This window comes from Chiloscyllium plagiosum, unplaced genomic scaffold, assembly GCF_037043375.1.
Source record: "Chiloscyllium plagiosum isolate Xiang-an unplaced genomic scaffold, Cpla_swu_hap1 HiC_scaffold_32, whole genome shotgun sequence".
Classification (NCBI taxonomy): domain Eukaryota; kingdom Metazoa; phylum Chordata; class Chondrichthyes; order Orectolobiformes; family Hemiscylliidae; genus Chiloscyllium; species Chiloscyllium plagiosum.
Genome location: NW_028270170.1, coordinates 1,450,332 through 1,477,100, shown reverse-complemented (window position 1 = coordinate 1,477,100; position 26,769 = coordinate 1,450,332). Strand labels below are relative to the sequence as shown.

The following is a 26,769-nucleotide window of genomic DNA, read 5'->3' as shown; positions in this document are numbered from 1 at the left end:
AATTTAAATAAAACTGGATTCGCGAAAGCAGAGGTGACGTTCTTGGGACATAACATCGGTTATGGAAGGGTGACCCCACGGATCGCAAAGACTAAGGTCATCGAGGAATTTCCATGACCAATCTCTAAGAAATAGGTGCTTTGATTCTTAGGACTCGGCGGATTCAATTGGAATTTTGTTCCAAACTTCAGCAGTGTAGTAGCACTGTTAACCGATTTGCTGAAGAAGAACACAAAGTTTCAGTGGACAGAACAATGCCAGGAGGCATTTGACCATTTGAAATCAATAATAACCACCAAACCAGTTTGAGCTACACCAAACTTTTCAAAACCTTTTAAAGTCGCCATCAATGCTAGTGACATAGGAGTTGGAGCTGTATTCCCACAGGAAGATGAGGATGGGATTGAACTGCCAGTTGGTTATTTTTCAAAGATCAATCTCCACCAGAGGAAATATCCACAATCGAAAAGGAACTATTGAGTTTGGTACTGACATTACAATATTTTAATGGGTATGTCACGAACAATGTGTCAGAGACTGTTGTGTACATGGATCACAATCTATCTGCATTCTTAGAACACTTTCAAGACAAGAATATGAGACTGTTTCATTGGAGTCTTATGTTACAGACTTTTAATTTAAAAATCATACATGTTGCATGTCGTAAGAATGTAATCACAGATGCGTTATCACAGATTTAACTGAGTTTTGATGAAATTTGTATTTAATTTTGTATATGATGTTAAGGTGAACTTATATTAAAAATATCTGTACATTAGGGTAGTGCGTTTTTAAAAAAAATGAAGCCATCCTTTCAAAAATGATGGTTCATTTTTTTCTTAAGGGGGGAGGTATTATGAAGATGTGTGTACTGTACCTTTAAGAATTAAAAGCTAGTAATGACAAGCACCAAGTGTTCTCAATAAGCCACAATGTAACAGGTGCTCCAGCTACTGAGGTAGCTAGTGTAGCTGGTTACTTGGAGACAAAAACAGATTCGAATTAGATAATCAGTTTAAATTATACCCCTCAAAAATACCAAACTCCAATCAAGTTTAAATTTAGTATATTGACACTCTTAAAAGCCAGTGACACAATCCAATGCTTTGGAGGTATAAGACCGGGGAAAATTGAACAGTTGGGAGGAGAACTGCCAAGCCAGCATGTAGAGACTGCCTGAAAAATAGCTCTCTTAAAGCTACCTTTAGAGATCAGTAACCTATGAAGCAGAATCCCCAAGAAGAAGAAAAGACGACCAGAAAACAGAAGAACCAAAAGATGCCTGATTTTGAGATAAGAGGTTTTTGTTTTGTAAATCTTTAATCTCTGGTTTTATTGGACTAGTATTGTAGAAGGGGAAGGTAAAAGATAGGTTAGAGGAAGGAGTTGTAAATAGTTGTTAGATAATTATTCTGTTATACTTTAAGAAATAAAGTTGTTAATTTTTACTTTAGATAGTTCTTGGCCTCTCGAATTTTCATATTACTATATGGGATAGATCTTTTCTGTGTTGCTGGTTTAAATTCAGCAGGAGAGTTTACCCTGTGTCGTAACAAAGTGCTAAATAAAATCTTTCACATGGGCCATGAATACAAATTTTTTTTATGTGCAGTTCAGGAGTTTACTAATCTCACCTGGGTCACTGTGGTCTGCCAAGGGTGAGTCAGAGTAGAGGGCATTAAGGGAAAAAAGGTAGCAAGCATGGGTTGGGAAGAGATGGCACAGGACTGTGAAGGGACATGGAGTTTGGGTGGACGGATGCAGATTGATATAGATGGCATGGGAGACATTGAGGTAAGTAGAGGGACATTTGTTGGCATAACATAGCATGAATTCAGTTGGGGTGGTGGATAGAGAATTTTGCAGTATGAGGTTAATAACTACAACTTCCCACAACATGCTTTCGTACTGCTGACATCCCCTGTAGCTACCAGTGAACTCTCTTTGGGGGCTGCAGCCTGACTTCTCTTAATATCTTAACCCATGCATCAGAACATAAATTAGACAATCTGGGGTCCTTTTCTCCCAAAGTCAATTTTTTTAAATTCATTCAATGGATGGTGTCAACACCAACTAGTTAAGCAATTATTGCCTATCCTTAATTAACCTTGGAAAGTGATCATGAGCTGCTTTCTAGAACTGCTGCAGACCATGGAATCCACAGTACTGTGAGGGTGTTCAAAGCTTTCGATGTAAAGAAAATGAAGAAATGGCGATATATTTTCAAGTCAGGATGGTGAGTGGCTTCAAAGGAAACTTGCAGGTGCTATTGTTCCCACACTTTAACTGCCCTTGTCTTTGTAGGTGGTACAGATCAAGGGTCTGTAAGGTGCTGTCAGGAGAACTTTGGTCAGCTGCTGCAGCATGTCTTATAAGCAGTACAGACTGTACTGAAGTGTGTCAGCATTGAAGGGAATGAATATTGGTGGTAATCAAGTGGGTGGCTTTATCTGGAGGATATTGAGCTTTTGTATTATTAGAGCTGCACTCATTCAGACAAGTGAAGATTATTCCACCATAGAGACATAGAGATGTACAGCATGGAAACAGACCCTTTGGTCCAATTTGTCCATGTAACCAGATATCCTAACTTAATCTAGTCCCATTTGCCAGCACTTGACCCATATCCCTTAACCCTTCCTATTCATATACCCATCCAGATGCCTTTTTAAATGTTGTAATTGTACCAGCTTCCACCATTTCCTCTGGCAGCTCATCCCATACATACACCACCCTTTGTGTGAAAAAGTCTCCTACGTCCCTTTTTAAATCTTTCACCTCTCACTCCAAACCTATGCCCTCCAGTTCTGGACTCCCCCCCCACAGAGGGAAAAGAGCTTGTTTATTTACCCTATCCATGCCCCTATTGCTTTTATAAACCTCTATAAGGTCACACTTCAACCTCCAATGCTCCAGGGAAGACAGCCCCAGCCTATTCAGCCTCTCCCTATAGCTCAAACCTTCCAATCCTGGCAACATCCTTATAAATCTTTTCTGAACCTTTTCAAGTTTCACAACATCCTTCCAACAGGAGGAAGACCAGAATTGTGCACAATACTCCAAAGTGGCCTAACCAATGTCCTGCACAGCTGCAACATTACCTCCCAAGTACTATACTCAATGCTCTGACCAATAAAGGAAAACATACCAAACACCGCCTTCACTATCCGATTTACCTGCAACTCTGCTTTCATGGAACTATGAACCTGCACGCTAAGGTCTCTTTGTTCAGCAATAGTTCCCAGGACCTTACCATTAAGTATACAGATCTTTCCCTTATTTGGCTTTCCAAAATGCAACATCTCACATTTATTTAAATTAAACTCCATCTGCCACTCAGCCTATTAGCCCATCTGATCAAGATTCCATTGTATATTGAGGTAACCTTCTTCGCTATCCACTTTCTCCAATTTTGGTGTCATCTGCAAACTTACTAACTATATCTCCTATGTTCATATCCAAATCATGAATATAAATGACGAAATGTAGTGGACCCAGCACCGATCACAGGCTTCCAGTTTGAAAAGCAACCCTCCACCACCACTCGCTGTTTTCTACCTTTGAGCCAATTCTGTATCCAAATGGCTAGTTCTCCCTGTATTCCGTGCTCTTGATTTGTGCCCGAATTATTTACAATAGAATTGCCAGCCTTGATAATCTCTTGATATTATTCACAAGCTTTCCAAATTACTTGTTGCACCTGCATACAAACACTTTGCAATTCATGCGTGAAGTCAGCCTGATCCCTCTGCATCTCAGAGTTTTGCAAGTTCTTCTCATCTAAGTAATATGCTTTTTTTTATTCTGACAAAATGGACAGTTTCTATTTTCCCACATGATACATCACTTTTCAGACCTTTGCTCATTCACTTAATTTATCTAATCATGTAGCCTCTTGACGTCCTTTTGCAACTTACTTTCCTACCTATCTGTCATCAGCAAATTTTGCAACCATATCATCAAGTCATTTGCATAAACTGTGAACAGTTGAGATCCCAACACAGATCCTAGCGACACATTTGTTACATCTTGCCAACCTAAAAGAGACTTATTCATGCTCTCACTCTCTGCTTCCTGTTTGCCAGCCAATCTTCTAGCCACGCCAATATTCTACACCCTATCTGAGCTTTTATTATTTCTAATCTTTCAACTGGTCTTTCGTCAAATACCTTTTAAAATTCAAGTTCAGTACCTCTCTGGTTCTCCTTCATTCACAGCATATCTTACTTCTCAAAGAACTTCAATAAATTGTTTATAGATGATTTCCCCTTCACAAAGGTTGACACTGCCTGATTACCATAAATGTATCTAAGTCTCTTGCTATAATTTTCTTCTCAATAGCTTCTAACATTGTCTCTCTGATAGATGTTAAGCTAACTGGTCTGTACTTTCCTGCTTTCTGTCTCCCTCCACTTCTGAATAAAGAATTCACATTGTTATCATGTAATCTAATGGGACCTTCCCAGAATCCAGGGAGTTTTGGAAAATTAAAACCAATGCATCAACTAATTCAGTACTGACATATTTTAAGATACTAGAATGCAGTCTATCAAGACCAAGGCACTTGTCAACCTGCAGCTCAACAATTTACCCAGTACTACTTCTCTGGTAGTAGTAATTCCTGAGTTCTTCCTTCCATGCCATTTCCTGACTCACCAACTTTTTATCTTCTGTAGTGAAGACCAATACAAAAGCCTCTTTGCTCATGGTTGCCTAGCAACCCTTTCTGAGCTTTGTTTCTCTTTTCACAGATGGATGTAGTCACAAGGAAGAGAACCCCAGAAGCTGCAAGTTTCTTTCTCCCTTTTCTTTCAACAGGAACTTCTTGGAATTGGATAAAATTTCCAAATATCAGTATTTCTGGCTCCTGTATAAACTCCGGAAAGGAGAACTCTGAACTTATAGCCAAGTTCATTTCAATCCAAACAAAAGAGCTTTCATCAGTCTATGGCTGCCAGCAAATTCAATTTTATCAATAATAAAACCTGTGAGAATTCATCAAATTCTCTCTTATTTTCAGAAACTTGGCCAACACGGGTGTTTTTATTTTCCAAATGATGTTTCTTTCAAACATCATCTCTACAAAGTCAGTTGTCTTTTGTGTTGAGTGTGAATGTTTTAATGAAAAAGGTTATAATTCCAGATTACAATTTAAATGTTTGCCACTTTAAGCAGGTTATTTTGAGTTCATTAGGGAAGCTTGATGAAATCATTTACTGTGAATGGTTGTACTAAAGGAGATCAAATGCCATTTTGGTGATTGAATGAAAATACTTATATTAATGGTGAATAGAGGGCTTGATTGGCAGCAATGTTAAGGACGCCCAAGGCAACAACCTGCCCAAAGTGCTGCCACTTCTACTTGATGGATCCTGTCAGTAAGGCAGCACAGTGGCACAGTGGTTAGCACTGCTGCCTCACAGTGCCAGAGACCCGGGTTCAATTCCTACCTTGGGCGACTGACTGTGAGGAGTTTGCACATTCTCCCTGTGCCTGTGTGGGTTTGCTCCGTTTTCCTCCCACAGTCCAAAAATGTGCAGGTTAGGTGAATTGGCCATGCTAAATTGCCCGTAGTGTTAGGTGAAGTGGTAAATGTAGGGGAATGGGTCTGAGTGGGTTGCGCTTCAGCGGGTCGGTGTGAACTTTTTGGGCCGAAGGGCCTGTTTCCACACTGTAAGTAATCTAAAAAAAAAAGTAAGGCAGGAAAACAAAGGAATGGTGCTGGTTGTGTCTGGTACATTGTAACCTATGATGCTGTGACTTTGCTTGTCAGTCCATGATGTAACTCCTGAGGAGAAAGTGAGGTCTGCAGATGCTGGAGATCAGAGCTGAAAATGTGTTGCTGGAACAGCGCAGGTCAGGCAGCATGCAGGGAACAGGAGAATCGACGTTTCGGGCATAAGCCCTTCTTCATGATGTAACTCTCCCAATTTTGGCACAAGCCAAATGGTAAAATGGTGGACTTTACAGGGTTGACAGGGCTGAGTTTGCCATTGTTGATTTCAGTGCTTCAACTGATGATGAATGGTAGATCCAATTCAATTCCTTTCTTTTGACTTTCTAACAGTTTCATGCAGCTGTGTAGTTTGCTAGGCCATTTCAGCCATTTGATTGTGGGTCTGGAATCACATGTGGGACAGACTGGGTAAGGATCCATATCCTTCCCAAAGGGGTTTGGTAAACCAGATGGATTTTTACAGCAATCAAGAAAGATTATATTGTTATTATTTGACAAGCTTTAAATTGTAAATTTTATTGAAGTCAAATTTCACTATCTACCGCAGTGGTATTTAAACCCATGTGTGCAGAGTTTTAGCCTGGGTCTCTGGATTATTATTCCAGTGACATTATCAGTATAATACCATCTCTGTTTGCAGAGCTAAGAAATTTACAAACTCTACTGTCTCAGCTTCGGAGCAGAACTTCAGACCATTGATTTCTCTTCTGTGTCATTAACTCCCAACACTAAAATCAAAACCTGCTGCAGGCTCCTTCTCTAATGCATACTTTCTTAATTTTGCAAAACTGTCCTGAAAGCCTAACTATCATGGCCTCCAATTTCCTAATTAATCTTCACTCTTTAATCAAAGTTTGCGTCACCTAGTCACTACTTCCAGGATATCCTTGTTCTGCATTTTATTTTTTCCAACAATAATCATGTCCTGGAGTGACTCTTGTTTTTTCATTACATCTCTCAACTCCACAGCTCAAATCAGCTGCAATTTATGAATATTCTTCTTTTCTAATCTCACCTCTTAAAATGATATTTGTGAAGCCAATTTCTCTGAAACAATAGAACTTAACTTTACGGGTCTCATGTAAACAGATTAGGCAAAATTGACTATAATGTTGAAAATCACACAACACCAGGTTATAGTCCAACAGGTTTATTTGGACGTGCAAGCTTTTGCAGCACTGCTCCTCAGGTAGATAGCAGAGTAGGAGCAGACTCCACTAGATACCTGATAAAGGAGCAGCGCTCCAAAAGCTTGCACTTCCAAATAAACCGTTGGACTATAACCGGATGTCGTGTGATTTTTAACTTTGTCTATCCCAGTCCAACACCGGTACCTCCATATCTTGACCATAATGGGGCATTACAAACAGGGTTTTGGCAGCAATAGTGGAAAAACCATAATCCAGGTAATCTTTTTCTTTATTCCTGCATAGGAAGTAGGCATCACTGGCAAGGTCAGTATTTGTTGCCCATCTGTAATTGTCTTTTAATTGACTGGCTCTTTACACTACTTCAAGAGGATAGTTAGAAGTCAACCACATTGTTGTGGGTGTGGAGTCTTTCCCCAAGGACATGAGTGAACCAGATAGGTTTTAATGACAATCAAAAATTGCTACATGATCACCCGTGCACCAGCTTCTAATTCAAAATTTCATCAAATTTAAATTTCACCAATTGCCACGGTGCAATTCAAACCCATGTATCCTGAACGTTTGTCTCAGACAGTGACATACCACAATGCCAACATCTCCCTAGCTGCGTAACATATGCCTGTCTCTGTGTTATTCTGCCAGTTAAATTTTAATGCAAGTTCTCCTGTTCGGCTCACATCTCACTGGTCCAAACACTGTCCTCAATGGATTAGATCTCTTGGAGATTGCCTTTAATTGATGCCAGGCAAAAGTAAGGACTGCAGATGCTGGAGATCAGAGTCAAGATTAGAGTGGTGCTGGAAAAGCACAGCAGGTCAGGCGGCATCTGACGAGCAGGAAAATCAACATTTCGGGCAGAAGCCCTTCATCAGAATTCCTAATCCTGTTAATTGATGCCCTCTGGCAGGGTCACAAATAGTGTCCCAAAACAGTCACTTCCAGGTTCCTGGCTGAACCAGGAAAGTTCAGTCTGTAAGTATGGAAGCAGCCACTCAAATATCAGTAGTGGTAGCAAGATCAAGATGTCCAGTTTTCTTTGTTTTGCTGTGCTTAGTGCTATCTTACACTGGTATGATGTAAAGAAACTCACTGAAAATCTGGTGAAAGTTTCTAATATTTCCACAACCGAGACCAAACACTAACTGTACAAACAGGGTTATAGTAAACTCAGAAATAAGAACGAGAATCATTTAGGACTGGCTTCCAATTAACACTGTTTAAAGGATTTATAGCAGAGAAACAGGCCATTCAGCCCTACTGATTCATAGAGTTAGAGAGAAGTACAGCATGGAAACAGACCCTTCGGTCCAACTCGTCCATGCTGCCCAGATAGCCTAGCTTAATCTAGTCCCATTTGGCAGCACTTGGCCCAAATCCCTCCAAGCCCTTCCTATTCATATACCCACCCACATGCATTTAAATGCTGTAATTGTACCAGCCTACACCACTTCCTCTAGCAGCACATTCCATACCCACACCACCCTGTGCATGAAAAAGTTGCCCTTTAGGTCCCTTTTATATCTTTTCCCTCTCACCCTAAACCTATGCCCTCTAGTTCTGGACTCCCCCACCCCAGGGAAAAGATTTTGTCTATATATCCTATCCATGCCCCTCATGATTTTATAAACTTCTATAAGGTCACTCCTCAGCCTCCAATATTCCAGGGAAATCAGCCCCAGCCTATTCAGCCTCTCCCTATAGCTCAAATCCTCCAACCTTGGCAACATGCTTGTAAATCTTTTCTGAACCCTTTCAAGTTTCATAACATCCATCCCATGGGAGGAAGACCAGAATTGCGCACAATATTCCAAAGTGGCCTAACCAGTGTCCTGTACAGCTGCAACATGACTTCCCAACTCCTGTACTCAATGCTCTAACCAATAAAGTAAAACATACCAAATGCATTTGTCACTATCCTATCTACCTGCGATTCTACTTTCAAGGAACTATGAACTTGCACTCCAAGATCTCTTTGTTCAGCAACACTCCCTAGGACCTTACCATTAAGTGCATAAGTCCTGCTAAGATTTGGCTTTCCAAAATACAGCACCTCACATTTATCTAAATTAAACTCCATTTGCCACTCCTCAGACCATAGGCCCTTCTGATCAAGATCCCATTGTACACTGAGGTAACCTTCTTCGCTCTCCACTAAACCACCAATTTTGGTGTCATCTGCAAACTTACTAACTATACCTCCTATGTTCACATCCAAACCATTTATATAAATGACGGAAAGTACTTGACCCAGCACCGATCCTTGTAGCACTCCACTGGTCACAGGCCTCCAGTCTGAAAAGCAGCCCTCCACCACCATTCGCTGTCTTCTACCTTTGAGCCAGTTCAGTATAAAAAATGGCTAGTTCTCCCTGTATTCCATCCATGAGATCTAACCTTGCTAACCAGTCTCCCATTGGAACCTTGTCAAACGCCTTACTGAACTCCATATAGATCACGTCCACCGCTCTGCCCTCATCAATCCTCTTTGTTATTTCTTCAAAGAAAAACTCAGTTAAGCTCATGAGACATGATTTCTCACACCAAAGCTATGCTGACTATTCCTAATCAGTCCTTGCCGTTCCAAATACATGTAAATCCTGTCCCTGAGGATTCTCTCCAACAACTTGCATACCACCGATGTCAGGCTCACTGGTCTATAGTTCCATGGCTTTTCCTTACATCCTTTCTTAAATAGTGGCACCACATTAGCCAACCTCCAGTCTTCCGGCACCTCACCTGTGACTATCGATGATACAAATATCTCAGCAAGAGGCCCAACTATCATTTACCTAGCTTCCCACAGAAGGGGGACACCTGATTAGGCACTGGGGATTTATCCACTTTTATATGTTTCAAGACATCCAACACCACCTCCTCTGTAATATGGACATTTTTCAAGATTACACTGTACTAATGCTCCACATGAGCCTTCTCTACTTTCATGTAATTGACAAAAGGACCAAAGGTAAGATGAGATTAGTTTTTTTTTAAATAATAAAATGTATAATGGCCTCCTGTGCTGTACAATTCTATCAGTTTAACTTCTTGATAGAACAGTGAGTTTCACATCCTCACCATAGAAGGTTCTTCCTATTGAATTCTCTATTGGGCTTATTAGTGACTGTTTTATATTGATAATCTCTAACTTTGTATTATCCCTCAAGAGGAAATATATTTTCTGTATGTCCTCCGTAAAATCCTTAACTTTCATCAGGTCACTCCTCACCATTCCCTAATTGTAATTTCCTTACAATTATAACCTCTTAGTTCTAATATCATACTTATATTTTTGTAATATAGACAGCAAAGAGTGCTAATTCAAAGCGTGATCCTCTGCTTTTGAAAAACATTAACTTTTTAAAACAAAACATAGATGGTGAATGGGTATTTCTGTAGTGCCACACAATTATCAAATAACTCATTTTAACCTGGTTCAAGAGAGAGTAGGTGCTCTTATGGCACACCAGGTAGTGATCCTGCCTCCAAGACAGATGTTTCAGGTTAATTAACCATTCCAGGAACTAATGGCCAAATATGGTGTAAAAAGGTTAACAAACAACAGGTGCAGGACAAACTCAGCTGGTCTGGCACCATCTGTGGAAAGTGAAACAGATTTAACATTTCAAGACCAATGTAACTTTTCTTCAGAACTGAGTTTCTCCAATTCTTTGTTTTTATTTCAAATTTCCAGCATGTGTACATTTTTAAAAAGTAATTAACTTGACGAACACCATATAATTCCTTCCAATACTGCAAGAGGCATTAATGGCAGAGAAGATTCTCAACCAGTCATGTTTGATTCAAAATAGCACCCTTCAGGTTTTTGCCTGTGGCTTCAAGCTAGTGACTTTTTTTTCCCAGGGGAAACAACATATGAAAGCATGCAATTTGCCTGCCTCATGTGTCACCCGATGCAAGGAGTCTTCCAAGTCCAATTCAAAACTGATGGGCCAGGCCAGGCCACACATGATACAGAGGCTTCAGCTGAATAACATGTAGAACTGCCCAAATTGCCAAAAACAAGCACATTATGTTACTTCAAAATTCAATTGCTTAGAAATACTTAAATTTTGAGGGCCAGTTCCATAGGACCTAATCTGACTATGTAAACTACTTATTCTAGTCAGGGTGAGTTTTGCCAAGTTTCACACAGGCTAATAGCGGGAGTATCATATAAACTAAGGACATGCACCTCACTAACTGAATTACTTTTAAACAATAAAGCAGCATTAATGGATGGCAGTTCTTGAGAGGGGCCCATATATGCCACCAAGATTGAATTAAACATCCTGACAACCATCTGATAAAATAATCTGATAGAAGTTGGTTCTTTTATTTGATTTATGATCTTACCAACAATGGTATTAGTGTTGAGATGTTCTTGATCACAAAGCTCCTGAGGGTCAGAGACATCACTCTTCTTTGAGAGATCTGAAACTTCTCTTACAATGGGGATTGTCTCAACATCTAGACAATATAAAAAATATCCTCATGTACATTACTGTGGAATGTGTACATATAAACATCAAAGTCGCCAAAACAGCCGCCTTCTGTTTTAAACTTATAGAACTAACTACCTACCAGTGGCGGATAAATCAGAACATTGATCATATTTTTGCACAAAAGTGGTAGTAACGTCAGATGAAAGTTCTGGGCCTTAAATAGATTTTTTTTAAGAAACTTTCTACACTCAATAACAAATTAACAATTTCAGATTATAAACTTTGCATGCCTTTATTCAGGAGGCAGCTATTAATAATGATGCTGCTTTTCCCATTTCCATTCCTCTGGTTCATCTTACTTAGCTTTGTTGGTACCATTACCACCACCTTATCCTTTGTTGTTGTTACTATTATTTAATCTCTTCAGGCAGACTTTCCCTTTTGTTTATTCAGAGTGACTTTTCTCCCTCTTCTTGTTTAAAGCTTGATACAAACATTTCTGACAAAGGAACACCAATCCCAAATATTAAATAGTTATCTCCCTACAGATGCTGCATGCCTTCCTGAGTACTTACAACATTTTCCGTTTTGTCTCAGGTTTCCAGCATCTGCACTATCTCCCTTTCATCCATTACTATTTTTTTTAAAAATGCTAACATTTTAATAGTCTCCACCTAGAGACAAGAGGTGGGGGGGCAGAAGAGAGTTACCAGGATGTTGCCTGAGAGGCTGGATAAGACTGGGTTGTTTTCTTTAGATCAAAGAAAGCTGAGTGGCGATCTGATAAAGGTGTATAAGATTATGAGGGGCATGGACAAGGTGGATAGAAAGCAGGTGCTCCCCTTACTTGAAGGGTCAGTAACAAGGAGGCATAATTTTAAGGTGAACAATGGGAGATTTAGAGGGAATTTAAGGAAAATGTTTTTCACCCAGAGAATGATAGGGTCTGGAATGCACTGCCTGGGAGAGTACTTGAGGTGGGAAACCTTACAACTTTGAAAAAGGTACATGGATAAATACTTGAAATGTTATAACATTAAAGGTTATGGGTCAAATGCTGGAAAGAGAGATTTGTGCAGATAGATCAGCGTAGACTCAATGGACCAAAAATTTTATTCTTTGCTGTGTGACTATGACTTTCAGCTAGATTCACCTCTGAAACAGAATGATAGTGAGTTAGGATGGCGCCAGCAGTTGAGTTTCCAAATGTAAGTACATCCTTATTCTAAAACATTTCAGGCCTTTAGGTTGAGAGTGTCCTAAACAGATATTATTTTCAAGAGTAACACGCTAATAATTCAAGTAAGGGCAGCATTACCTTCTGGTTGAGACTTTTCTTGGATCTCTTCTGTTCCCACGTCAGACATTTTCTGAAACAGAAAGTTTTAAAATTTAGGAGATAACTTCCAATCTTAATATTTTCTAAATACATCACTAATGACACTAAAGATAGTTAGTGCTGTCATTAATGGACAGAAATTTTTGTACCATGGTAATATGAACAAATCTAGACACTTTAGATAATTCTTAAGTCATAAATGACATTTTTTACATTGCTAAATTAATAGAACATAGAACAGTACAGCACAGAACAGGCCCTTCAGCCCACGATGTTGTGTCTACCATTGATCCTCATGTGAGGTAAACCTAATGTACAAACTCTCAAATTTCTGTGACCATATGCATGTCCAGCAGTCTCTTAAATGTCCCCAATGACCTCGCTTCCACAACTGCTGCTGGCAACACATTCTATGCTCTCACAACTCTCTGCGTAAAGAACCCGCCTCTGACATCCCCTCTATACTTTCCTCCAACCAGCTTAAAACTATGACCCCTCGTGTTAACAATTTCTGCCCTGGGAAAAAGTTTCTGGCTATTAACTCTATCTATGCCTCTCATTATCTTGTACACCTCAATTAGGTCCCCTCTCTTCCTTCTTTTTTCCAATGAAAAATGTCTGAGCTCAGTCAACCTCACTTCGTAAGATAAGCCCTCCATTCCAGGCAGCATCCTGGTAAACCTCCTCTGAAACCTCTCCAAAGCATCCACATCTTTCCTATAACAGGGCAACCAGAACTGGACACAGTATTCCAAGTGCGGTCTAACCAAAGTTTTATAGAGCTGCAACAAGATCTCATGGCTCTTAAACTCAATCCCCCTGTTAATGAAAGCCAAAACACCATATGCTTTCTTAACAACCCTGTCCACTTGGATGGCAATTTTAAGGGATCTATGTACCTGCACACCAAGATGCCTCTCTGTCTCCACACTGCCAAGAATCCTGTCTTTAATCCTGTACTCAACTTTCAAGTTCGACCTTCCAAAATGCATCACTTCGCATTTATCCATGTTGAAACTCCATCTGCCATCTCTCAGCCCATCTCTGCATCCTGTCAATGTCACGCTACAGCCTACAACAGTCCTCTATACTGTCAACGACACCTCCAACTTTTGTGTCGTCTGCAAACTTGCTAACCCATCCTTCAATCTACTCATCCAAGTCATTAATAAAAATTACAAAGAGTAAAGGTCCAAGAACAGAGCCCTGTGGAACACCACTCAACACTGACTTCCAGGTAGAATATTTTCCTTCCACTACCACTCGTTGTCTTCTGTTGACCAGCCAATTCTGTATCCAGACAGCTAAATTTCCCTGTATCCTATTCCTCCTGACCTTCTGAACGAGCCTACCATGGGGAACCTTATCAAATGCCTTACTGAAGTCCATATACACAACATCCACCGCTCGACCCTCATCAACTTGACTAGTAACATCCTCAAAGAACTCAATAAGATTTGTGAGGCATGACCTGCCCCTCAAAGCTGTGCTGACTGCCTTTAATCAAGCCATGCTCTTCCAGATGGTCATAAATCCTATCCCTCAGAATCCTTTCTAACACCTTGTATACGATAGACATGAGGCTGACTGGTCTATAATTGCCGGGGATTTCCCTATTTCCTTTCTTGAAGAGAGGAATTACATTTGCCTCCCTCCAGTCCTCAGGTATGACTCCAGTGGACAGCAAGGATGCAAAGATCTTCGCAAGCGGCGAAGCAATCACAATAGAACATATTTATGTACATACATCTGATAATTTTCTGTAGCTTTTATAGTTATGATTTCACAGCCAGACAATTTGCAACATTTAAATTTATTCCCATAGTCAGAAAGCTTTGCCATGGGGAAGAATTGTTTTCGTTTTGTTTACAAATCTACTAAAATTATTCATGGAAATTTAATAATTCACTGTCATTGGTTAGTTATTATCTGATCATATATTTTACACTTTTAAGCTACTGGGTAGAGGGAGCATGGAAGAAGATATTTAATGACAATCAGATCTGGGCACTACTGGAACTGAACTTCACAAAACCACCTCTTCTAGTCTACTCCAACTAGCAATTTAACATGCAAAACAATTAAGAAAAGACTGAGAGATTTCACAGAATGTGGATACTTGCCCTAGCAAACACAATCCGTATGCCAATTCAGTAGAAAAACCTAGCCAAAAATCAAAACCACTTAATATATCTTTATTACTACTCTTCAATATGACACAGCCTGACTCAACATGACTGTGGCAGCTGCCTCCAATACCACAGTCTTTACAGTAATCTTTCAGAATATCAGTTCCAGTACAGTAAACAGAAACACTTATGCACAGTTCATTTCAACATCATAGATCCTTCTAAATAATGTACAGACAGTCATAACTGTAATTCTCAGAATGCTCCATAAGGTGGTATCATTGGGATTCATTCACAGGATCACAGAATATTTTTCAGAGAAAGGGAATGACATTTCTGCTCTGCCGTGTGGATACTTTGGAAAATTGTGTTTCTTGACAGTGCATTGAGAAAATTCAGAAGATTTGCTTGCATCTTGTTGGAGAGAAGGTTAGCTGCAGGTGGGTGGGTATTTGTGTTGTCTGCCAATGGAGGCGTTAGTAACTTGTGAAGAACCTTCCAAAAAGGAAACTCATTCTTAGTCACGGTCATAACAGAAACATTGACCTGTAGGAATTGTAAAGGGATACGATAGTTTCCCAGTGCCACCAGAATGTAGCAATGTGACTTTATTCTCACTGTTCCTTGCTTTACTTTGAAGTTGTCCTATCTACAAGATGTGTCACTGTCCTGCAACAAGGTGTGTCACTGTCCTGCAACTCTCAGGCCCATCGACAGAAATCAAAAACCATTGAGCTCTCAGACTCGGATCCAAAAAGGCAAAGCCAGCTGTACACCTGATGCCAGTTCACTGACCAGCCCAAGGGACCTGGTGTCAGTCCATTGATCAGCCCATAGATCTGGAAATACTCCATTGGTCAGCTCAACAGATGTGGTCCTAGCTCATAGGATTTTAACAGATGTGTTCAACTAGCCAATGACCAGTATAAGGCACTGATGGCTTTAAGATGAAAAAGTATTGAATACAATCTGAAATTTACAATTTGTATTAGTTATGGTGACCATGAGCGACTCGATTCTGACTTTTTTTAAAATCCATCTGGTTCGCTAATGGCCTATAGGGAAAAAAGTCCATTGTACTTACCTGGTCTGACCTACATGTGACTCCAGCTACCACCCACCCCCCCCTTCCCCTTCCCTATAGTAATGCAGTTGAGTCTTAACTACCCTTTGAATGGCCAAGCAAGACACTCAGTGATATCAAAAGGACAAAAGGGTAACTAGGGAGAGAATAGAGCCCCTTAAAGATCAGCAAAGCAGCCTATGTGTGGAGCCACAAGAGATGGAGGAGATACTGAACGAGTATTTTTCGTCAGTATTTACTGTAGAGAAAGACACGGGGAGTATAGAATGTGGGGAAATAGATGGTGACATCTTGAAAAATGTCCATATTACAGAGGAGGAGTTGCTGGAGGTCTTGAAATGCACAAGGTGGATAAATCCCCAGGACATGATCAGGTGTACCCTAGAACTCTGTGGGAAACTAGGGAAGTGATTGCTGGGCCTCTTACTGAGATATTTGTATCGTTGATAGTCATAGGTGAGGTGCTGGAAGACTGAAGGTTGGCTAACATTGTGCCACTATTTAGTGGTAAGGAAAAGCCAGAAAATTACAGACCGGTGGGTCTGTCATCTGTGGTGAGCAAGCAAGTTGTTGGTGGGAATCCTGAGGGTCAGGACGTACATGTATTTGTAAAGGCAAGGACTGATTAGAGATAATCAGCATGGCTTTGTGCATGGGAAAACTTGTCCCATGAACCTGATTGAGCTTTTTGAAGAAGTAACAAAGAGGATTGATGAGGGCAGAGCAGTAGGTGTGATCTATATAGACTTCAGTAAAGCGTTCGACAAGGTTCCTCATGGGAGACTAGTTAGATCTCTTGGAATTCAGGGAGAACTAGCCATTCGGATACAAAACTGACTGTAAGGTAAAAGACAGAGGTGGTGGTGGAGGAGGGTTGCTTTTCAGACGAGAGGCCTGTGACCAGTGGTGTGCCACAAGGATCAGTCCACTACATTTTGTCATTTATATACATGATCTGGATGTGAACAGTAGAGGTATAGTTAGTAAGTTTGCAGATGACAGCAAAAGTGGAGTGGCAGTGGACAGCGGAGAAGGTTACCTCAGATTACAACGGGATCTTTACCAGATGGGCCAATGGGCTGAGAAGTGGCAGATGGAGTTTAATTTAGATAAATGCAAGGTGCTGCATTTTGGAAAAGCAAATCAGAGCAGGACTTATACACTTATTGGTAAGGTCCTGGGGAGTGTTGCTGAACAAAGAGACCTTGGAGTACAGATTCATAGTTCCTTGAAAGTAGAGTCGCAGGTAGATAAGACAGTGAAAAATACATTTGGTCTGCTTTCCTTTATTGGCCACAGCATTGAGTATAGGAGTTGGGAGGTCATGTTGTGACTGTATAGGACATTGGTTAGGCCACTGTTGGAATATTGTGTACAATTCTGGTCTCCTTCCAATCAGAAGAATGTTGTGAAACTTGTAAATCTTTGCTGAACCCTTTCAATGATGCTGCCAAGGTTGGAGGATTTGAGCTATCGGGAAAGGCTGAACAGGCTGGGGCTGTTTTCCCTGGAGCGTCGGAGGCTAAGGGGTGACCTTATAGAAGGTTATAAAATCATGAGGGACATGGATAGGATAAATAGATAAAGTATTTTCTCTGGGGTGGGGGAGTCTAGAACTAGAGGGTTTGGCTTTAGGGTAAGAGGGGAAAGACATAAATGGAATGTAAGGGGCAACTTTTTCACACGGGGGTGGTGCATGCATGGAATGAGCTGCCAGAGGAAGTGGTGGAGGTTGTTACAATTACAGTTTTTTAAAGGCATCTGGATGGGTATATGATTACAAAGGGTTTAGAGGGACATGGGCCAGTGCTGGCAAATGGGACTAGATTAGATTAGGATATCTGGTCGGCATGGATGAGTTGGACCAAAGGGTCTGTTTCTGTGCTGTACATCTCTATGACTCTTTGACTCTAATAAAAACATACCACATCCTTTAACCCATTCTACATAATGCATTCAGTAGGAACCTACAAGGCCCACATTGAACTTCTGCACTTTTTTTTCTTAAAAGTCCAAAGTTTTGTCATCACTACCCTATCAGAATTCTACTCTTAGTCTGCATTACAACTGCCTACTCATCTTTCCATTAGTTTGCCAAAAAGGCACAAAGTATTGGTCATCAATATTTGATGAGGAGGATATTAAAAGTTATTGCATGAGTTTTGCTGTAAAGACTGAACAGCTGGCTTGAGCTGTGTCATAATGGAGCTTCTTGCTGTCACTACTATCTTAAACCCAGTACTGATTAGAATATTAATTACTTTTATACTCATTTGCATTGTCGACAGACAGATAGCTCTCTCGCTCTCTACTATAGAGCTGGGGAACTCCTTGAGTTTAGCAGCATCCAAGTCCAATTTTTTCTTAGGTATCACAAGTTGTTGAGTATACAAATTCAGAACATGATAGGAAAAATGTTGGAAAGAACAGAAAATGAAATGTCTCTTCATTCATTCTTTAATCAGGGAGTACAAACTGATGAATTCCAAATTCAGTAGTGAGTGCGAGTGATAGTCCACTCCTGATAATACAAAGTTTTCTTTAATAGCCGGACAGATTTGTACTTGCACAGTGCTTTACATTACCACTGACTTCTCAAAGTTTTTCACAGTTCATGATGCACCTTAAGAGCAGTCAAAGTTGTAATGAATAAGTGCAACAGCCAAAATGTAAATGCCTACAAATAGCAATGTGATAATGACCAAATATTCTGCTTTTTTTGTGTTAACCAAGTGATAAATATTGGTCAGGTTACCAGGGTTAAGTCTCCAGCTCTTCTGCTGAATGCTGGCATGAATCTTTCACATTAATCCAAAGACAGATGGAGCCTCAATTTAATGCTGCATCTGAAAAACAACACCTCTGACAATGCAGTGCGCCCTCAGTACCAACATTCCAAACAGTGCAGTGCTGTTTCAGTACTGACACTCCTCAACAGTGCAGTGTTCAGTCCGTACTGACCCTCCAACAGTGCTAAGCTCCCTCAGTACTGACCCTCTGACAATGTAGTGTTCCGTCTTTTAAAGGAGAGGAGAAAAAGAGGACTGCAGATGCTGGAGATCAGAGTAAAGAGTGTGGTGCTGGAAAAGCACAGCAGGTCGGGCATCTGAGAAGCAGGAGAATCAAAATTTCGGGCATCAGCCCTTCAGCAGGAATGAGGCTTGTGGGCCGGGGGTCTGAGAGATAAATAGGAGGAGGATGGGGTTGGAGAGAAGGTATCTGAGAATGCGATAGGTAAATGAAAGTGGGAGAGAAGGTGAGAGGTCAGACACTGATTTCATCAGTTTCACATTTCCCCTCCCCACACATTATCCAAGTGTCAAGCCTCCAACCTGACACCACCCTTTTGACCTGTCCATTGCTTTTCCCATCTATCCACTCCTCCCTCCTATCTGACTGAACACTTTCTCCCCCACCTTCATCTACCTCTCGCATTACAGACCAGTCAGCTTAACATCTGTGTTGAGGAAATTGTCAGAGTCTGTATATCAAAAGTGTGGCAACTGAACACCTTAAAAATGTTCAATTAATCAGGGAGAGCCAGAATGGATTCATGACAGGTTTCATGATTCATGTCTAACAAATCTCAGTAAATTGCTTGAAGACGTCACTAAGATAGTGGACAGGGGAATGTCTATGGATGTTGTTATATAGACTTCCAGAAGGCATCTAATTAAAATTCCACGTAAAAAATTTAACTAAGGCAGAAGCCAACAGAATTGAGTGTGAATTACTGACATGGCTGGGAAAATCAGAAATTGCTGGAAAAATTCATAACAAAAACTCACAAAAAGTGCCAAATAACTGCAGATGCTGGAAATCAAAAGAAAATTGCTGGAAAAACTCAGCAGATCAGGCGACATCTGTTCTCATGAAGGATCACTGGACCTGAAATGTTAACTCTGCTTTCTATTCAAAGTTTGTGAGAAGATTTGTAGCTCGGGTGCTCGTTGTTGTGGTTCTGTTCGCCGAGCTGGGAATTTGTGTTGCAGACGTTTCGCCCCCTGTCTAGGTGACATCCTCAGTGCTTGGGAGCCTCCTGTGAAGCGCTTCTGTGATCTTTCCTCCGGCATTTGTAGTGGTTTGAATCTGCCGCTTCCAGTTGTCAGTTCCAGCTGTCCGCTGCAGTGGCCGGTATATTGGGTCCAGGTCGATATGCTTATTGATTGAATCTGTGGATGAGTGCCACGCCTCTAGGAATTCCCTGGCTGTTCTCTGTTTGGCTTGTCCTATAATAGTGTGTTGTCCCAGTCGAACTCACGTTGCTTGTCATCTGAGTGTGTGGCTACTAAGGATAGCTGGTCGTGTCGTTTCGTGGCTAGTTGGTGTTCATGGATGCGGATCATTAGCTGTCTTCCTGTTTGTCCTATGTAGTGTTTTGTGCAGTCCTTGCATGGGATTTTGTATACTACATTGGTTTTGCTCATGCTGGGTATCGGGTCCTTTGTCCTGGTGAGTTGTTGTCTGAGAGTGGCTGTTGGTTTGTGTGCTGTTATGAGTCCTAGTGGTCATAGTAGTCTGGCTGTCAGTTCGGAAATGCTCTTGATGTATGGTAGTGTGGCTAGTCCTTTGGGTTGCGCCATGTCCTCGTTCCGTTGTCTTTCCCTTAGGCATCTGTTGATGAAATTGCGCGGGTATCCGTTTTTGGCGAATACATTGTATAGGTGTTCTTCTTCCTCTTTTTGCAGTTCTGGTGTACTGCAGTGTGTTGTGGCCCTTTTGAATAGTGTCTTGATGCAACTTCTTTTGTGTGTGTTGGGGTGGTTGCTTTCGTAGTTCAGGACTTGGTCTGCCACACACACAGATTTTTAACTTTGGCACTTTTTGGCTGGGAAAATTGTTGAGTGGCAGATGACAGAGATTAAGGATAATGGGTAGGTACTCAAATTGGCAGGAAGTGACCAATGGTGTCCCACAAGAATCTGTGTTGGAGCCTTAATTATTCACATTATTTATTAACGATTTGAATAATGGCATAGAAAGTCATATCTAAACTTACTGATGACACAAACTTAGGCAGCATTGTAGACAGTATAAATGTTAGCATAAAATTACAAAGGGATATTGATAGACAAGGTGAATGGGCAAAACTGTGGCAGTTGGAGTTCAAAATAAACAAGTATGAGGTTGTCCATTTTGGAGTGAAAAAGGGTGGATCAGGTACTTTCTATATAATATGAAGTTAAATACAATGGGTGTCCAAAGAGATTTTGGGGTACAGTTGCAAAGTTCTTTAAAATGTCACAAACAGGTGCAGACAATAATCACAAACGTTAATTGAATGCTGGCCTTTATATTTAAAGGATAGGAGTACAAGGATGCAGAAGTTATGTTGCAGTTAAACAAAGTCCATTTGGAGTAGTGATCAGATCTGGGCACCATACCTTAAGAATGATATCTTGGCTTTGGAGGGGCTACAACTTCAGCTTACAAGAATGATATCTGGACTTCAGAGTTATGAGGATAAATTATACAAACTAGGCCTGTTTTCTTTGGAATTTACAAGATTAAGAGGTGATCTGATTGAAGTCTTCAAGATATTGACATGAAAATACAGAGAAGATAAAATTAAACTATTTCAACTGGTTGGGAATTCTAGAACTAGGGGGCATCGTCTGAGAATTAGGGCCAGACCATTCAGGAGAGATGTTTGGAAACAGTGGTCAGTAGATGTTGAAACACTATTCCAAAACCGCAGTGGATATTCAGTCAGGTGTTAATAAATATTTATTTCCCTGATTTAAAATTAAGTAAAGGTAGTAAAGGATGTGGGCCAAAGGCAGATATATGGAGTTAGGCCACAGATCAGCCATGATTCACAGAATGCTGAATGGCCTACTGCTGTTTCTGTGGTCCTACTGTCCCTCCAACAATGCAGCATTCCCTCTGTAATGACCTTCCACAACATTACCTCAGTAATACAGTGTGGTGTTAGCATTAACTTATTTGCTGAAGTCCTGAGTGAGCTTGAACTTCGTGATTTAGAAGTCAGAGTGCAATGCACTGAGCTGCAGATGACATTTAATGATTAATAAAATCAAACAACCCAACAATTTGAATCGAGCAACCCCAAAAGCCTATTAAAGCATGAATTTACAGCTAATATGATTCAAAGTATAAAGTTATTAAACTTAAACTGCCTCATGCAGTGTTGCTTACAACAACATCAGGCAGCCAGTTTGTGCTTGTAATACAACCACTAACCCTCATATCTTTTGTGCCTCTTTAGTTAGCTTCCATGTTCACTCCCTGCAATCAATACCTGCAAGTAACTCATTCCCTGAATAAAATCGTCAGCACTCAGCACCCAAACAGAAGCATTTTTAGAAAATCAACAAAATGAAAAATTTAGAAATAAAAGTTTCTTTTGTTTTAATCAGAGTTCTTAGTTATATTAAAAAAGGACTTGCTCCAAACATTGCATCTCACAATGGTGCTCAGAGATAATGCTCTTTAAAATGAGGCTGGATTAGCTGTTCTCCATCCAATATTACAAACAAAGCATTATAATTGGCTGCATTGACCCTTGAGCTGGAGAGGAGTAAAACCATTTCAAATCCTTCATTTGGCACATACAGTAGTGCAGATTTCATTTCCAGATATAAGGAAAGATATAATGCATTGGAGGCAGAACAGCAAAGGTTCACTAGATTAATTCCTGGGATGAGAGGACTGCCCTATGATTAGAAGCTGAGTAAGTTCAGCCTAAATTCTCTGGGAGTTAGAAAAATGAGGTGAACTTGTTGAAACATACAAGATTCTGAAGGAGCATGACAGCCTAGACTCATTCCAACAGGGGAGTCTAGAACTGTTTCGGGATAAGGTACAGTTACTTAGAACCAAGAGTAAGTGAAATTTCTTCACTCATAGGTTTGTAAATCTATAGAATTCTCTAACCCACAGTGATGGATGCCTCATCATTGCATGTATTTAAGATAGTTTTTTTGATCCCTCAGGGAATCAAAGGATATGAAGAGTCAGCTGGAGATTTATAGCTGATCCCATTTCTTTATTCACTGTTGGAACGTTTGCATATATTATGAAATACCCGAGTAAAAAAAAACACTAAATGCGGGCAGCAAAAGACCACTTGTTCCATCAAAGCATGCTCAATATTCATGATGCCAAGAACTTCTTGAATAGACATTTTCCACCTTCAGCAAATGTGCAAACCAAGTGTCAGGGACAAATGTGTGGGTTTTTTTATGTGTGTGAGAAGATGTGGTCGGATGTATACAAGTGAGTGTGTGAGAAATGTGCACATGTGATTTGTGGATACCTTTGCCAAAATGTGGATGTGTATATGTGTGAGAGTATGTCCATACAGTGTGTGTGGAATGGGGTTTGTATGTAGAGCATGTGTTTGTACGAGGATAGGAGAGTTGAGTGCATTTGGAAAGCGGTTGTCTGAGTATGTAAGGAGATTGGTGAGTGTACAGAGTATGTCCGTTGGTGATTGGGGTTTTGTATATGCAAGGTGGGGTGTGTATGTTGTAGAGTCGATGATGTGTGTGTCTTGAGGTGGTGTAGGGTGTGTGAATATATGGGTGTATGTAGGGTGAGGTCTATGACCATGGTACATGTTTATGAGTGGAGTTGGGTGTGGTATGTAAGTGGTGTGTGTGTGTGTGTGGGGGTGGCTGAATTTGGTTAAAGTCAGAATTAGATGAAGATATGATATTTGTTACTCATCAAATAACAGTATAATTCTCCAGGAAGCTTATGCTGATATTGACTCACAGCTCAACACCAGCTTGCAGTTTTAGGGGATTAAAGTACAATAATAAGGAGAGAAAATCAGGAGCCCAAATTTTCCTCTGTAAAAGCTGTTATGTTAGAAAGGCAACCAGATGGCCTATCTGTTCCTTTAACCACTTATGTTATTTTCCTTTGTGGGTTTTAAAACCCCTGAGAATACAGAAATGTCATTCCTGTAACACACTCTGAATAAAGCAACAACTGAAATGTTCTTCTGTTTTTCGTTTTGATGCGAACATGAAACTGCTGGTCTCAAAGAGTTAAACCCACGATTGCTGCTCCGCCTGCTCCTAACTTATTCTATTGTTCATTTCTGAAAACAGTTTCTGGTTAAATTTACTAAAGTTTAGCAAAACCAAATAATCAAAATTCTAACCTGAAAAACAGTTTTCATGACCCATTACTGTCCAGCAATAGTTCCTGTAAAAAGTTAGCTTTTAAAACAGGGTTCTATTGAAGGAGCAGGATTCCCCTCATCTCCTGAAATTGGACACAATTTAATTTAATGTTAAATATTTTTTCCAAGATATCTATATGTAACAGGAGTTCCGTCAGTAAGTGCTAAAGAATTTGTGCTGTTATTTGAATAGAATATCCCCCAAATAAAAGATGCCAGGATGCTCTTGCAAAGCAAGCAGTCAATCTAATGATGTCATGTTTAGAGCCTAATTGTAGTCAGAGAGGGGACTCAACCTACCCCCAAAGCACACAGCTGTCAACAGTCTTGGGTGTAATAGCACCTACAGTACATGGGAAAAGCCAGCGAATGACATAGATTCTTGTCAAGGGGTGAGCAGAGCTAAAATGAACGGTGTCCTTTCTGTTTGGGGTACAGTCTTCTCCCATCCCATTTTGGGATAATAACAAAGAAAAACACTCTAATCACTTTACCTAAGTAGTAACTGTGCATCCTTACAGGCAGATGTGAAAATGTGCCAGTAGGCTGACTATTTGCTATTGCAGAGCACAATGTCATAATTCTTTGTGGTACTAACACTACTGATAGGATCCACAAACATTCAATGGTCAGAGGCTGGCTTTCCCAGGGCGGCACGATGGCTCAGTGGTTAGCATTATTGCCTCACTGTTGCCTCATGGGTTTCCTCTGGGAGCTCTGGTTTCTTCCCACACTTCAAAGATGGGCAGATTAGGTGAATTGGCCCTGCTAAATTGCCCATAGTGCCAATTGCATTAGTCAGAGAGAAATGGGTCTGGGTGGGTTACTCTTCAGAGGGTCGATGTGGACTGGTTGGGCCGAAGGGCCTGTTTCCGCACTGTAGGGAATCTAATCTAATAATTCACAAATATGCAATGCAAATGTAATGTGTCCATTGTTAATAATCTTCAAACAACTTCAATACAATTTTAAACATGGTACAACTCGTAATGTAGTATATCATCTACTAAGTGTTACCATTAATGTCCAAACTTTATCAGAATGATGTTTTGTCTAGTATGAAAATTATGTGGCAATGGCAAGGATTTACATTTCCATCCATTGGAATTTTGTTCCCTTAAGTTTTCCTCTATGTGTTCCTTAGATACTGCTGGTTACTGGGGTTTAATACCTGTAATAAAGAATAAGCAGTTGGTGAGGTTGCACTGTGAGTTTGCACCTACAGTGCATCTTGGCAGAATGATCCAGGCAAGGGACAGGATCATCACAATCAACCCCAATCTATGTTCATGCCCAACATCCACATGTACTTTTGAATTGTGTGCAAGAGCAGTTCATTTACTTTCTCTTCCTTTTCGAAGGACTGACCTCAATTGCAGCAGCCCACACAGCACTCTGGTTAGATCAACTACATCAACACAGATGGGAACTAGCTCCCAAAACTTTCTGAACTCACTGGCTCACTGACTGACTGCTGAACCATGAATAAAGTATTCGGTTTTATATGAGCTGAACATGACACTTTCAGCCATTGGAAATGGGGCTATTAAATGCATCAAGGAGACAATTAGTGAAGTGCAACCTCAAAATTTAGCTCTACAACTTTCAGTCCAGTGCTTAAATAATTCTGATCAGTACAATGGGAATCAATTTATGTTATCCACAATCACATTTATGCAAGCAGCTAACTCTGCCACAGTGATGTACAGGAAGACATTATACATTAATATGCTAAAGCTGCAAACATACCAGCAAACCACCTTCTAAAGTTGCTTTGTGTTCCATTATACTCATGTATTACTGGGAATAAAAATAAAATGAAGACTTTCGCAATAAGCAAGTGAAATACAATAATCGCTGTTAATAATCAAGCAATCTCTGCAAAAATTAAACTTTAAAATGTTGATGACCATTCCACAGGTTGCCTCCACCACTAGCCCTGGAAAGAAAGGTGAAAGGCCCATTGAACTTATCATAGAAACATAGAAAATAGGTGCAGGAGTATGCCATTTGGCCCTTCAGGCCTGCACAACTCAATCAGGCAGAAATGACAATAAAGTCATGAGTGAGTTCTTTTTAATGAACCAACTGGAAAAGTATCACAGGTAAATAAATCATATTTTATATTTAAGCATTATATACAACAACAATTATCCTAGTGGGAATCTGAAGTGATTGGCTTAATAGAGCAAGCCTATCCTTCACACTAAGAATGTTATATCACAATATAATATGTAAAACTTTGTGGTGCAGAACAATAGAGTGCCAAAAAAAGGATTCATAGAGAGATCATTACAATATAATAATCGTATACAAAATATGGTCAAAACATTAACAGAATATTATCTTTTCACACTAGAGGGCTAGGAAATTACCTTCAAGGAAGTCTTACTGCAGCAATAAGAAGTCCTGGTGTGACCATGTCAACAGCACTGTGAGCAATACACTGAGGAAGGAAATTATCAAGAGTTCAAGGGTTCAGGTACAAGCATAAATTACATAAACTGGGTAGTACTCCATGGAATAGCGAGGAATTAAGGGTGATTTGAGTTTTAGGATTTTGAAAGAAAACAATAGGGTAGATAGAGCAACCACTTCCATGGGTGAGGCAGTCTGTGATCAATATGATATTTAAACAGAGAGGAAGTCATATGGCAGAGCTTCTCAGCTACTCAGGGAACATTGCTTGGACAAGTGGGAATAGCCTTCGAATTAGAGCCAGGCCTTTCAGG

At 40.3% G+C, this 26,769-nt stretch overlaps 1 protein-coding gene across 3 annotated transcripts in view; it reads right to left on the bottom strand.

Annotated features, from left to right (window-relative positions):
• The window catches only part of LOC122539702 (zinc finger protein Aiolos-like), a 228,060-nt gene that overhangs the window by 177,138 nt on the left and 24,153 nt on the right, over window positions 1-26,769 (bottom strand). For 2 of the 3 annotated variants that reach the window (XM_043674701.2, XM_043674703.2), the window contains exons 2-3: window positions 12,649-12,700; window positions 11,242-11,355 (exon numbers count right to left, since the gene is read on the bottom strand). In XM_043674701.2, the coding sequence (XP_043530636.1) occupies window positions 11,242-11,355; window positions 12,649-12,697 (163 nt within the window). In that variant the 5' untranslated portion in view covers window positions 12,698-12,700. Of the gene's footprint in view, window positions 1-11,241; window positions 11,356-12,648; window positions 12,701-26,412; window positions 26,431-26,769 lie in introns of those variants that run through there. The other variant, XM_087977701.1, reaches the window with a different exon arrangement.